This window comes from Pyrgilauda ruficollis, unplaced genomic scaffold (assembly GCF_017590135.1).
Source record: "Pyrgilauda ruficollis isolate IOZ18807 unplaced genomic scaffold, ASM1759013v1 scaffold12, whole genome shotgun sequence".
NCBI lineage: Eukaryota > Metazoa > Chordata > Aves > Passeriformes > Passeridae > Pyrgilauda > Pyrgilauda ruficollis.
This window is the reverse complement of record NW_024510321.1, coordinates 4,269,122-4,283,315: the sequence shown is the minus strand read 5'-3', so window position 1 is coordinate 4,283,315 and position 14,194 is coordinate 4,269,122. Positions and strand designations below refer to the sequence as shown.

The 14,194-nt window shown below is 41.5% G+C and overlaps 1 protein-coding gene across 1 annotated transcript in view; it reads left to right on the top strand.

The window, feature by feature from the left end:
• Positions 1–6: 6 nt before the first annotated feature.
• Positions 7–14,194, top strand: part of PRKAG2 (protein kinase AMP-activated non-catalytic subunit gamma 2) — a 213,817-nt gene continuing 199,629 nt past the window's right edge. The window contains exon 1 of the mRNA XM_041486348.1: positions 7–189. Coding sequence (XP_041342282.1) covers positions 88–189 — 102 coding nt within the window. The 5' untranslated portion in view covers positions 7–87. The remainder of the gene's footprint in view (positions 190–14,194) is intronic.

Genomic DNA, 14,194 nt, shown 5'->3' with positions numbered 1-14,194 from the left:
AACTGCGGCCCGTGGGACGGTGGGGAGAGGTGGAAGAGGAGCCTCCCTCTCCAGGTCCATCGCTCAGCACCACGCTTGGGTGAAGGCATGGGAAGCACTGCCATGGACAAGAAGAAAAAAGATGCGTCCAGCAGCAGCAGCAGGAAAAGCTCCAGCCACAAGAAACTCATGTTGCGAGTGCACATCCCCGTAAGTGGCTCCTCGCTCTTCCTCCCGTTCGGCAGCTGGCGTGGCTTAGGCATGTTTTTCTCTGACATGGAGCGCAGCGAAAGGCAGGGAGAGGTGTTTCCTGCCGAGCTCTGCAGTTTGGGGCATGCTGGGCTGGGGGTGCACCCCTGCAGCAGGAGAGTCCTCCACATCTGGGGTGGGCTGAACAGTGGGGTCTTGGCCCCCCGTGCAGTGCTGGGAGCCCAGGATGCAGTGTCCCTGGCACGGAGGTGTATCCCCCTATCCCAGTGTCAGAAGTGACTCTGACTCCCTGCTGTACAAGTGCCTTGGGCTGTGGGTTTGGCTCACTTTGTCTCACCCAGTTCCCTCCCAGACTCGCGGCGCGGTGTGGCAGAATGTCTGCTCACCCCCAAACGCTGGTCTCAACATTCCCAGCTTTGGCTCCGGGAACTGTCCCTGCCTGTGGCTGAACCAGCGTTTAGTCTGATTCTTCCCTCTCAAGACTAATCCAGTTCTGAATTTCCCAGGGCTGGGGAACCCAGAGCTCCCTCAGATTTGGATCCGAGCAGTCTGGTCACCAGCTCTGTTCTGTATATTCCACTATAAAGTAACATGCAAGAAATTCTAGGTATAGATACAGAATAACTACAGATCAAAAGTTTCTATTTCCAGTGAGTGCTAAAAGGCTGACTGGCTCCATCTTCAGAATTACATGCCTTTCAAAACTTATATTACTGGGGTTTTTTACTATTAGGATGTTCTTGTGATCCATGTAGCTATTAGTTTTCTATTCTCAGTCCTGATGTACTTTTGGTTTCAATGCTTCTGGCAAGAAATGGCAAAGTCCTTGTATCTTCTCTGTGCCCTCTGTTGTTTTATTGCTTATTGGTGTTTGGTTTCTTTTTTTGTTGTTTTGTTTTATTTATTAGTTTGTTTTAAATCTCATTATATAAAAGTGGGAAACAGTTCTACCCGTATCTCTGCCAGGCCACCAAGGAGCAAAAAGATATTTGTGGTTCTAAGATTTTCCTTTGTTTTAGGAAAGAATAAGAAGTCAAAGCAAATTTATTAGGTGTCTTGAGTGTGTGGAATAAAATGGAGGAAAAGTACATGACTCTTCTGCAGATTTTATTTTTCTCTGGGGAGGAATGCAAGCCCAAGAGCCCAAGCCAAACTTCTGGAGCTCAGAGTGCATTCAGTTCTAGAAGAAAAGGGTCTGTTTCTGCTAACAGAAATGGGTGTTGCCTATGTATTTGTGACAGAAGATTTTAGGCAATAAACTTTACCATGTTGCCAGTAGTACTTCACAATAGGGATGTAAAATACCAGCAAATAAAATGTACCACACCAAAGCACCACTCCCCCTGTGCTCATTATCCCTTCCCACCCTGTCTGCAAAATTGTCTCTGCCATCTCTTTCCACTGCCCCCCCACCTCTGACTCAGTCTGGCCAGAAACTCTGGTGCAGTCGGATCCCCACTGCTGCTCTCAGGGGCTGCATTTTCTGCCTGCTGAGGAGCCATAGGTAGTTTTGGGGTTTCCTGTGGTTGTTGCAGGATTTTACAGCATGCATCTGGTGTTTTTGAAATACCTGCTGATCAGCAGATATCTCTGACCACACCAGAACTTAGAACAATTTTCCTCCTTTTATGGTGTGAAGCTAACATGAAAAAAGTACTTAAGGAACTCATTAGCACTAAATCATTATTGACAGAGGAATGCTAATTCTTTTTTCCCTAATTTCCTCCCTAATCCACAGACAACCTTTAGTCATGAGTGTTGCCTTAGTTCTGTCTTGGATGAAACATTTTTAGTAGTGGGTCATAATTTTTCATGTTCATCATCTCTTGGCTTTTTGCTATGCACTTTGTCACCTGGGTAGTGGTAGGGACTCAGATACACAAGCTTGCAAATGCCTGATGTTGCACTGAAGTCAACATAAGTTTTGTTGTTCACCCAGTTAGTAATGAGATAACACCTTCCATCCTTCCTCTCCATCCCCAAAATATGACCCTTCTCTTCCATTGTGCATCATTCTAACATTCCTCAAATGGACTACTGAACCCATGGTTGTACTCATATTCTTAGTGGTTTTCTGTAATCTGGCAGAGTTTGAACATGGCTGTGCTATAAGAAAGAACATTTTTCACATTCTCCTTACTTGACAGAGGAATCTGCATTTGAAAAGATCTGTTTAGACTGGGTTTTTTTTCTCTTTCATAACGTTGTCTTGGCTGTTGTTTTGAAGCATCATTCCTATTATTTCAGTGGCGCCTGTCAGTGTAGCTGTAGTTGTCAAGGGAGCTTTCACCAGACTGTAATTTTTATTTTGTTCATCCTCTTCTTTGTGTTTCTGTGAGATCATGTTTATTGCTGAGACACGTAATTCTTGCTCATTTGAATCTTCAAATTAGGAACAAGAGAAGACCTAACAAGGTCTGAGTAGGAGAGGAGAGAGGAGTCCATTCTGAACGAGAAAGCAATGGGACAGAGAGGTACTGTTGTGATGCAGGCTGACCTAAAACATATTTATTGGTCATGCAGAAATGCTGATTGAAAAAATAATATATATTGTGGGAAAAAAAAGGGGGAAGGATGCAAAATACACTATAATTAGCTTAGAGGATTCTGTAATAATAGGAATTTCTGAAAAGAAAGTTGTATGCATATCGTCCCTCCCCCACATAGTTTTATTGTTTTGGGTTTGTTTGTGACAGTGGGGAAAAAAGAAGAAAGCCGTTTTGGCTTACAACACTCAGGTACAACTTTCTTGGAGAAGAACAAGACATTATACAAAAAAAATAGAAACACTCTATTTTCAACTTCTTTCTGTGCTCAGCCTACCTCAGCACTGGTGGGTGGTGCCCTGCTTGTACTTCTGGGAGTGATGGTGGATCACTAAATTCCTGCAGGCTGGCTTTCCCCACTGCTCTCAGCTTGTGTTCAGTAGCCAAGAATAAAGTAGGGGCAACTGTAATCTGTAGCATGGCAGGGGAGTGTTTGCTGAATGGCTGGGATGGTGGAACATCTTCTTGTTTGGTTGTTGTTTTCTTTGTGAATACACAACTGTCTTAAACTAGTAATTTAGATGGACCAGAATATAATTGCAGGAGCCTTTGTAAAGGTCATATCAACCTCTGTCTGTCCCAGCAGCACATTCAGAAATCTTGAAATTAGAGATGCCTAAATGGAAATTTCTGGTCCAAATATCTTTGAAAGCTGCTACAGATTTAAATAGAAACCTTTGCTCTCAAGATGCATCATAGCTGTAATATGAAGACATTAGCATTATAAAATTCCTTTTTAAGCCATTAGAAGTTAATGCCTGCACATTGCTTTGAACATTTTTAAAACTCTATTCTGAGACGGGATGCAATTGTCTGCTGAGTAGGAGCTCGCAGCAGTGAGATCAGAATGTTCTTTTGTCATCTTGCAAAATCGATCTGTTCTAATGTTAACGTTGCCATTGTAGGCCCCTGGTGCTGAAAAAAAAAAAATTCTGCTCTTGTTTACTTTTAATTTCATCTGGGATGGTTCAGTCAGTGCTAGCAAAGTTATATTGTATTTACATGAGCACAGCTGAGGGCAGAACCTCTCTCAAGAGCTTCACTATGCCAGGTGCCAAGCACATGCTGCTCCCAGCAGGTGGGAATTGCAGGAGCTTGGCGCTTCCTTGGATTTTTCCCAAATACATCGCAAGGTGACTTTTTATTCAAAAGAACAAAGAAGTTTTTTCACAATAAGCACAAAAATAATATCTGTGAATGAATGTCAAAACACCTTTCAGTTCACTGAGGTGGCTCTTGCCTCTGGTACTTCAGCCCTGACAGCAGAGTTGATGCACTAGAAGGATGTGCTTGGAGATCAGGGTTCTTTATTTTCTGTGCCACACAAAGAAACATCTCTGCATAGTTTCTCCCTTTTCTTTGTCAACCTCTGTGATTTGAAGAGACTCCTCATTGTCAAAATTTATTGCTGTTTGCAGGTATAGTGTTATGGGGGGGATGCCAGGCTGAACATCAGATGGCTTAAATATTTCTAACCCGATAGATGACAATGATGTTCTGACAGCTACTGTTGGCTCAGACTCTGCCCCTCCATCTTGCTTTCCACACTTGCAAAGTCATTAGTGGCTGCATGCCTAATAAATCACTGTGAAATGATTTTGTTCTGTCACAGTTTTTGCAGGGTGCTTCTTGTCTCCTGGTAATTGCAGGGTGGGCTGATAAGAGCTGCACTTCAGTCTAGGCTTTGCTTTAGGAAGCTGCAGATGGGGAATAATGTAGTGAATTCTTTCAAAGGTGAAAAGAAATCAGCTTCCAGTGTGACCTAGGAATGAAAGAAATGTTTGTTTTCTTGGGAAGAGGAGGTAAAGGGAGAAAGAGACAGAGAGAGAAATGTTTGCCTAAAATTAAATCACAACTGTTCTCCCTCTTGCTCTCCCACGGCAGGCTCTGAGTTGTCCTGAGCCTCTGTGGCCTTGAACTTTAAATTTGGATTCCTCCCTCAAGAGCTGATATATTAAGACAGGAAAGGGCAAGAGGTATTTGCTCAGGAGCATTGGGATGGTGCTTTGAATTATCTGAAGGATAAAAGAAAGGATTCATGTTTACAATCATAATAGCTGCCACTGCAATTAAGGAAGCATCAGTCTTTTTGGTTCTACAGCATAACAGAAACAGACCATCAGTATATAGAAACGTGCTGTGTCTTACAAAATACTACTTTTCCTGGGCTTAGATTCTGCTCCTAAAGGGTCTCACCTGAGCCTGTGAGGACGGTGGGCTCAGAGGAATGTGAATTTCCTTGGAGAAATAAGTTATGAATGTAGAAGGATCTCACAGAAATGTGGATGGTGACACTTTTGGGCTCAGGGAAGTTTACACTGTGCTTGTATTGGGAATTAGTGGAACAGAAGGAAAGTCTTGCTCCAGAGGGATCAGGAGTGAAATGGGGGGTAGTGATCTCCACCTAGGAGGTTCCAGCTCCTGTTCACAGACCCACAAGGTTCAGCTTATTAAATTCCAGGGAGCTACTCAGATGTGACTGAAACCAGAATTTAGCCCTCATTTTGTTGATGATGTATGGACAGTCATGGAAGTAGGTTGGTGTGCCCAGGTGCTGGCTTCGCAGAGCTAATGGGAGGAGGAAGGAGGCTAAGTCAGCATGGGTTGCCCAAATTGTGGACATTTATGTTGAGTGAAGTAACACATGTAATTCTCATCCTTTTGAAGAAAAGCTGAATTTCTGTCAAAAGGCTTCCCATGCACAGGGAATAACGAAAGAGCAGAGTTGGTTACAAGAGAAATGAAGCATCAGGGAAGACATCAACAGCAGACAAGGAATGTCACAATGTGGGCTATTTTACCCTAGACTGATCACCAGGCTCTGGGAATTGGCTCCAGGGTTTGATCTGGTTGCAGGGGGCTGCTGTCTGAATTTTCTACTGTTTGCACCATAGACACACTGGAGAAAGTGTTACAGTCTCACAAACAGGGAGACCTGTGCATGTCTTCAAAGGCTAAAAGAAAGAAATTTCAATCTTGAATGGAGTGTGGTTTCTCTCCTGAGAAGGAAAACTTATGTACACATGTAAATACACAATGCCATCAATAAATATAAAATATTATTGTTGGTGTGGTGATACAGTGCTGTACTGCTACTGAACTATTTCTCATACCAGCAGTGAGCTAAAACACCAATATATGTTAGATATGCAGAATGATTTTTGTGTTTATTCTTTATGGAGTTGTAGAAACTGGAGTATAATGCTTCAGTTTAGTGTTTGCTTCTGTAATACTGTCTCTCTCAAGTTGCTTGCCTATGAAACCTTTAAAGCATGAAAGCATTATTTACACAGTAGAGAACCAAGACATAATGCTGTACTCCAGTTTTGACATTGACGATTCATAGAATGGCTTATAACATCCTTCAAATTTTCATAAAATTTAGCTTGACAGTAAATTACATTATGTAGGCGTGACCCAGTGGGGTGCAGAGCAAATGCATTGCAGTGTGAGTTTCATGGTTGTCATTTATTTCCCACACCGTGACTCCTCAGACCTTATGGTCATTATTGCAAAGGGTGCCTGTGACCTTCTGCTCCAAAAACAGAACCTATGTCATAAGCTGAAGACTTAATCTATTTTTGTGACTAGGTTAAGAGAGCTATATGCCTTTTTTAAGCTGCTGGAGAACATGCTCACACATCTGAGAATTAATTAGGAGGAAGTGTGTGCATTATAAGCATTGTCTGCCATGCTATGAAGCCTTTATCACCATTTATGTATAACAGCCATTCTGCAATTTTCTGTCAACTTTTCATGTCAGTAATGCTGCTGGAACAATGAAAATAAGAAAATACACTGCTTCTGCAAGCTGAAGAAAGCAAACCTCTCTGAGTGGCTGGAGTGCATCCTGACAACATGACAGAACACAGGACTTTCCTGCTCAGTTGTGGACTTAGCGGGGGTCTTTTATGAATGACTGAAGTTTGGGTCTGGTTTGTGCATGTTGATTTCTTTAGAAGAGGTTGGAAAAGTGTTTTCCATGGAATTGGAGAAATCAGTACTTGGTGAGCTAGATTAGGGATAAAATCTGAGTCTAAGCATGAAGAAACTTTTCGGTGAAGACAAGCTCTCCGTAGAAATGGGATAGTTTTAGGAATGTAGTGGACTGAACAGGTGCCATAAGCATTGCCTGTTGCCTGTCTAGTGCAAAAAAATCATTGTTACCTGCTTGCCACTTGTTTTGAATGGACTCTACAAGGAAATCTGAAAAGACGAGTTGTGTAGACATTGCTCAAGTGTGTCACAATGACTCTATTAAGGCTACCTACGCCTAATCCTTGACAAATTTCCTCTGATACAGAACTGTTCTATGCCTTTAAATAGGTGTGCATTTAATGTGTTTGCTAGGCCTGTGTTGCCTTGCTTTTGGCCATGTGGCCTTTAAAAGGTATAAGTGCAAACAAGTGTTTTTACAGAATCATGGAATTGTTGAGGTTGGGAGAGGGAGATCTGGAGGTTGTCTAGTCCAGGTGTTATTGCTGACCCAATGGTCAACTTGAGCAGGTTGCTCAGGACTGTTCCCCATCAGATTTTGAATTTCCCCAAGAATGAAAACTCCCCAGTTTCACTGATCTGACGGAACACATTTGAGAAAGTGAAATTTCCTAGAAACAAATTATTGTTCAGCCACTCCACAGGCACATGGAATTGAACTCCACAGTTGGTTGGATCTTGTCCCAAAAGCATAGAGCCACTCTGAGCAGTGAAATTGAATTTGGCTAGAAGGAGTGTAGAGACATCTGGGAAAAGGATTCTCTGAGATGATATCAAAACTGGAGGCACAATAGTCTCAACAAGACTTGAGAAAGGAAGGAACAGTAAGGAAAGGTAAAAAAGGTGCTTAGTCAGTGCTACCATGCTGTGTATGAGTTTGCCAGCTTCTCAGTAGGTCATTGCATCTTCTGGAATGTGGTTTTCGTCATGTGTTGTCATTCCTTTTGCATAAATTCATTAGAGGGGGATTTGCTATTACTGAGTATTAATCATGTGTTGGATGTGTGATCTAAACCAAGAAGCATGAGGAAAGACAGTTCAAGGATAAATCCTCAGCAATCTGAGTCTCTATCTGCTGTATGGCCTGAGGGCTGAGGAGGTGTAAGCTGTGCATTGATGAATGGCTGAGGCTTGAGGTCCACAAAAAATGAACTTTTAAAGTGTCAGCGTGCCACACTGAAACACCAAAACAGCTTGTGGGATCTTTCCATCCATGACTGAATGCTCTTAGATGTCTGTACATATGTCAGTAAAGACAAACTCTCTGGAGAATTTAAAGCCTTGACAGATTGTATTGGCTGGAGGAGGTGTGAAGAAACAACTTCATCCCTCTAGTGCTGATATTCAAGGAGAGGGCTGGAGTTAAAGCAATTTTTCCCATATTGTATAGGAATGTGACAGTGGGACTCCTGAAGTTTTCAGACCCAGTTCCCTTACCTTAACCATAAGCCGAAACTTCTTTCTATGGTATTTGTTCCATAAGGATCCATTTACAAGCTCAACCTAAGTCAGATCTGTGTATAACATTAACCTAAGGCAGCAGTCATTTTTCCTTTTGCTTTTTGAAGATATGTGTGAAGTGAAAGGATTCCAGTGTAATGTCTACAGACAGTCATGCCAGGTCTTAAAATAACACTATTAGGACTCTTGGCAGCCTGATCAGGAAGACCAAGGATTGAGGATATTAAATAAATTAGAGCAGACTATTTTAATTTCCAGCATCAAAAGTGGTACCAATGATTGTGCCTAATTATCACATCCTCCATGTGGTTGATGTGGTTGTTGAAAGCTGTGCAATGTTACTCTTTTATTTTCTGTATAGCTGGTGGCACATCAGTTGTAGAATTCTTGAAACAAGCCATCTACAACTTTTTCACATGTAGTCATCTACACTGTCAAGAAAATGGAGTTTGGGTACATATAAACCAGCTCTTTACCAGCCATGTTCAACCTACAGCAATCTCCAAAGAGTTTGCATGCATTCTGTCTCCTTTCCTGAGTTCCACTGGCTTGTCCTTCCAGTTGCTGGAGCTGGGCATTCTCTACTGCTGCTGTCAGCTAGAGCAGGAAAGAGAATTACCAGCATGGTCTCAACACCATTTTTTGATACTCCTTCCACTAATCTAGATCAACTCTACAATTTTATGGGAGAATGGGGAAATTCTGCCATTTGAAAAGTAGAGCCAACATTATTCGTAAACATGAAATTTGGAGCCTGAAAAGAATGGGAGGTAGAAGATGTTATTCAGCTGTTCCCTTTGCTCTTTATTTAGTGAGTCAATATTCAAGGTAAATACTAATTTAAGAGGCTTCTTTTAGTTGGGTGATGATTAATTATGCATTTTCTTTATTTATTTTTTTGTGTTTTTGAAATGACTCTACATGCTTTAAGCTGTGCAGAGGCAGGAGAGTACATGCCAGCATTTTTCTTTATAAAGTAAATCCAGTAATTCAAAAAGTGCAATTACTTGAATTCCTTTTTTTCCTGTATTGTACTAAGAGTTCTGGCTCTTTTCACTGCTGCAGATCTGTGGACATGTCATCAATTGGCATGTAAAAGTTGCTGTTAATGCAACTCTTCTGATTTTCAGCTGTAAAACACTGGAGTCAGTAAAAGAGGAAGTGTCTTACTTAACCATGCACAGGATTGAGCTCATCTCCATTACTTAGTCAGACAAACTGTTCTTCACCCAGTATTCCTCAGTTGTCCTATTGGACCTCAAGCATTTACCATGGCAAGGGAAGCTGCTGTTCCCCAGCTGGATTTCCCAACAGACTGTGTGCATCCTCCTGCAATGCTGAACAAAGCCTGCTGCCTTACTATGCCTTCCTACTTAGCCAATCTGTTTTATTTTCATGGTCAGATAAAACAAGTGGTAATTTGGTAAGCCATGGTAACTCGCTTGCTTTGATGCCCATCTGTCTGTAGTCTCAGGTCCAAAAATCTGCAAACAGATGACTCAAGTTTACTTAAAATGCCATTCGCAGGATTAAACCTTGAGAAAAGAAAATAGGTGCTAAGAAGCTAGTAGCTCAAAGAGATGTGATTTTCAAAGGAATTTGGGCATCTTAGGTACTTCTACAGTATTTGAAAATCCTGCCAGTCCGTTTGCACCAGGATATCCTTAATTACATTTGAAAATTAAGCTTTACATCTTTCAAACTTTCAAGATGCCATTCTTCCCTCTTTGCTATTTATACCTGCATTACAAACAAGACACTTTCCTGCTTCTCCAGTAACATGCTCTTGTGCCTGATAGCTAAAATGGAAAAAACAAACACAAAATACAACAACAAAACCCCAAAAAAACTCCAAACAAATCAGAAATTGGCTTTTAGTTCAATGGAACAGAGATTGAAAGTAATAATAGGAAGTAATTTGGGAAGAGATAAATAGCAGCTGCTCTCCTGATGATAAAGACTGAAACTAATGCTGATGCTTGGTGCATTGCAATCTGTTGTGACATGTAATAAAGTCAGTGTATGTTTGTCTTATGTTTGTCTGAGAGGGACCAAGTATTACATGTGATAAAGACTTCAGAAAGAAATTTCTTTTCAATGTAACTTGAGAAAAGGCTGCGATAATTTAATATTGTCAGAGGATTTTTTGTTTATATATTTTTTACCTGGGTAAACTTGAGCTACTGTAGGCATTTAATGTGTTCAGACTCTCTCTGGGTAGTTATTTCAAATTTACTTTCAAATATAAATGTTTAAAATTAAAAATATTTATTTCACTGCTATAATCCACATAAACCTTTTTGTCAGCATGTTTATGAAGCAGATTTGGGTTGAAGTAACCAAGGAAGAGGCACACATGTAAAAGCAAAGGATGTAAGATCAATGGCATTGATCACTATATGCACTTTAATGGATGAGATTTGGGACACACAGGCTGAAATCTGGGGACGTGTCTGGGGATTGATCACCTTCTCTTGGAGGAATGGTAAAATCGAATTTCTTGACTTCAGCAACAAAGTGAGAGAAAGATATTAACTGATGCACTCTATATATTTCTTAAAGTTCATTTTCAGAGGGCAATAGGTTCCTTTGTTTGTGTTTTATGGTCTTAAATGTTTTGTGCACCTGACTAGGTTAATTTAAAAAACAGATCAGGACACAAGTCCTTACCCACCGTGTGGAGTTCAACAGGAGAAAGTGCTGGATTCTGCACCTTGCATGGGGCAGCCCTGCATGTACAGGATGAGAGGCTGGAAAGCAGTGCCACAGAAGGGGACCTGGGGCTCCTGGTCAATGGCAGGCTGAATGTGATCAGCAGTGCCCTGGAGCCAGGAGGGCAACAGATCATGGGGGCATCAGGGCCAGCATCGCCAGCCTGGCAGGGGGGGATTGTCCTGCTCTGCTCTGGGCTCAGCCTCGTCTCGAGTCCTGGGGACAGTTTTGGGAGCCACATGACAAGAAAGACATTAAACCATTAGAGACCATCCAAAGGAAGTCAATGGAGATGGTGAATGGCCTTGAGGAGAAGCTGTGTGAGGAGTGGCTGAGGGCACTTGGTCTGTTGGAGACTGAGGGGAGACCCCACTGCAGTTACAAATTCCTTGGGAGGGGAAGAGGAGGGGCAGGCTCTGATCTCTGCTCTGTGGTGACAGTGACAGAACCTGAGGGAATGGCCTGAAGTTGTGTCAGAAGGGCTTTAGGTTGGATATTAGGAAAAGATTCTTCACCCAGAGGGTGGCTGGACACTGAACAGGCTCCCCAGGACACCGGCCACCAAAATCTGACAGAGTTCACCAAATCTGACAGAGTTCAAGAAGTACAGAACCTGAGGGAATGGCCTGAAGTTGTGTCAGAAGGGCTTTAGGTTGGATATTAGGAAAAGATTCTTCACCCAGAGGGTGGCTGGACACTGAACAGGCTCCCCAGGACACCGGCCACCAAAATCTGACAGAGTTCACCAAATCTGACAGAGTTCAAGAAGTGTTTGGAAAAAGCTCTTGTTCACATGATGTGACTCTTGGGGATGGTCCTGTACAGGGCCAGGAGTTGGACTGTGATCCTTGTGGGTCCATTCCAACTCAGCATATTTTGTGATTCTGTGATGAGCAGAGCCTGTGTGTGTAGAGAGAAGCTGTCCTGTGTGCAGCTGTTTGCTCTAAACTGAATACATTCAGTGTGTATAGACAAGCTGGCAAATTGCTCATGTTGCACAGAAATGAGCTGTGATGGAAAATACAATAGATGTTTAATTATTTCAGGGGAAAACCCCATGTTATGAATATCCTGTGTTTTCATGTCACAAAACAAACAGAGCAACGAGTCTGACCTTTAGGCTGTTTTGATTTCTGGTGGTTTTTGGTTTACAAAAATTAAGTAATTTAAAGTTCAGTCACCTGGGCTGTTGTGCTAAGGGATTAACACATAGTGACTTGCATCCTGCTGTGCCAGATGTAACCAGGACTAACTTCTTCCTTGCCTCTGTCTGCTTCCCTGTATACAGCCATTGCTGTAGAAGGCCTCCAAGTCATGTCATGTCCAATAATGCATGGTCTTCAGAGCTCACTGGGAGAGAGAAAAGTCTGGGAACAATGTGAGCAGGCACAGCCAGGCATTTCCACTAATTGTTGATGTGGACGATGGAACACAAAAGCAGAAGAAGGGAGGGGGGGATGGAAATGTGTCTTGGTGTGGAAACAACTGCGTAAAAACAAATATGCCTGGACTTGCTTTTTGGGAATGTAAATGTAGCACAGGAGAACTCCCACGACAGGAATCTTCTGATTTAGTCTGCCCCTGCCAGATAATTTTAGGTTTCTTTTTTTATTTATGTACCTCTCGAGAATTTTTTGGCTACTGGGGGTTGTGGAATTCAGCAACCTTAAATTGTAACAGGTAGTTGCATTTTACTGCTGAGCTAGCTTTAAATTATCTGTTACTTTTTGTTTCTGGTTGCCTAAATATTGGAAATGGAAAACTTTAATTACTTAATTATTAATGCAACATGGAAGTGGCATTTCAAAATACATCCTGGTGGAGGTAAATATCTAAGTGACTCTCTTCCATACTGTGTACTCTAATCCAAAGCGGGGTGATTTCCAGATCAGCTGTATAAAATAAGTAAAATAAAATGGCATATTTGGATTTGGGTGGGGAGGGGATTATCCATAGTGGCAAAATAGAATTTCCTCTTGAGAACTGCCATGCAGAAATATCTATAATGTAATTTCCTTAAATTCAGAAACACAACAGGTAAAAACAGTGATGAAGACATGACCATTTGGTAGGATGAGCCTGAAAATGGCACATTTACCCTATAGAATGGGAGCTATATGGAATTAACTGAAAATGAAGTTAGTAAATTTAGTGAGATTCATAAAGTAAAATTATTAGATTTATGTTTCATTACACAGTGGAAATTTTTGTACACAGGTGAGCTACCAACCCATGTTGGGTTTTCTCATCCCCTCAAGATGGAAAGGTTTTTACATCAAGGAAGCAGAAAACACAAGTGATGCACAGGGCATTTGCATGTTCACCTGTGCCTGAAGGATCATCCTACCTATGCTGAAAAGCAGATATTTCTGCAGTGAGATGCAACAGCTGCACCTAGTAATCAGCACAATGCAACACAACTGGTGAAAATCCAAATGCTTATTTTGTCCATTTCCTAAATGAATTGAAATGTCTGAGCTGAGAACCATTATGGAGGCAAGAGGAAAGGGAATAGCCATCAAAAACACCAATTTGTTGATTATATAATGGATCTGTCATTAGTAACTTGATCATGCCAATGCAATTGCTTTTTCTGCAAGACAGATGCTTGTTCTTACCAGGACTGATTGAAAAGCACTCTGATTATGCCAAAGTGTGCTTTAAATGGAAAGAGAGAGATGGAAAACTATTTAACAGTAGAAATATGATTGCTGATAGCATTGCAGAAAAGTGACAAAGCAGAAAGATAACATGGTTTTATCCAAGCAGTTAGATTGATCCCTTTTTAGTTAAAAATAAACTCAGTGCTGTGAAAGTTATCACAAGGACAGCTGTAAAGACTGATCATGGCTCAGAGTGAAAATTGAGTTCATCCTGTGAAATTCATGACAACAGTCCATTGTGCCACTTCAGTTTTGACAGGCAGGATTGACCTCCCAGCAATTACCATTGGAAATATTTACTATTGTAGTGTGGAAATCTGACTCCCTGGCACTGGGCTGGCAATTTCATTTCACAGTAATTCTTGAACATTTTTGCTGACTAAGGCTGATTCTGAGCAGGTTGCCAAAAGATCTCAATTTCTCCTCCTTCTTCCCAATCTTCCAGTTTTTACATCAGATTTGTCTTTATTATGTGTTCCTATTTTTGTAATCCTGTGATTTCCAAAAGCCACTGTAACCTCCACACAAGTAATAATTCTTTATTTAAACTTCTTTATTGTGCAGGTGACAACACATTGAGACAGATTGTCTGCAGAGGATGTGGAGTCTCCCTTACTGGAGATATTC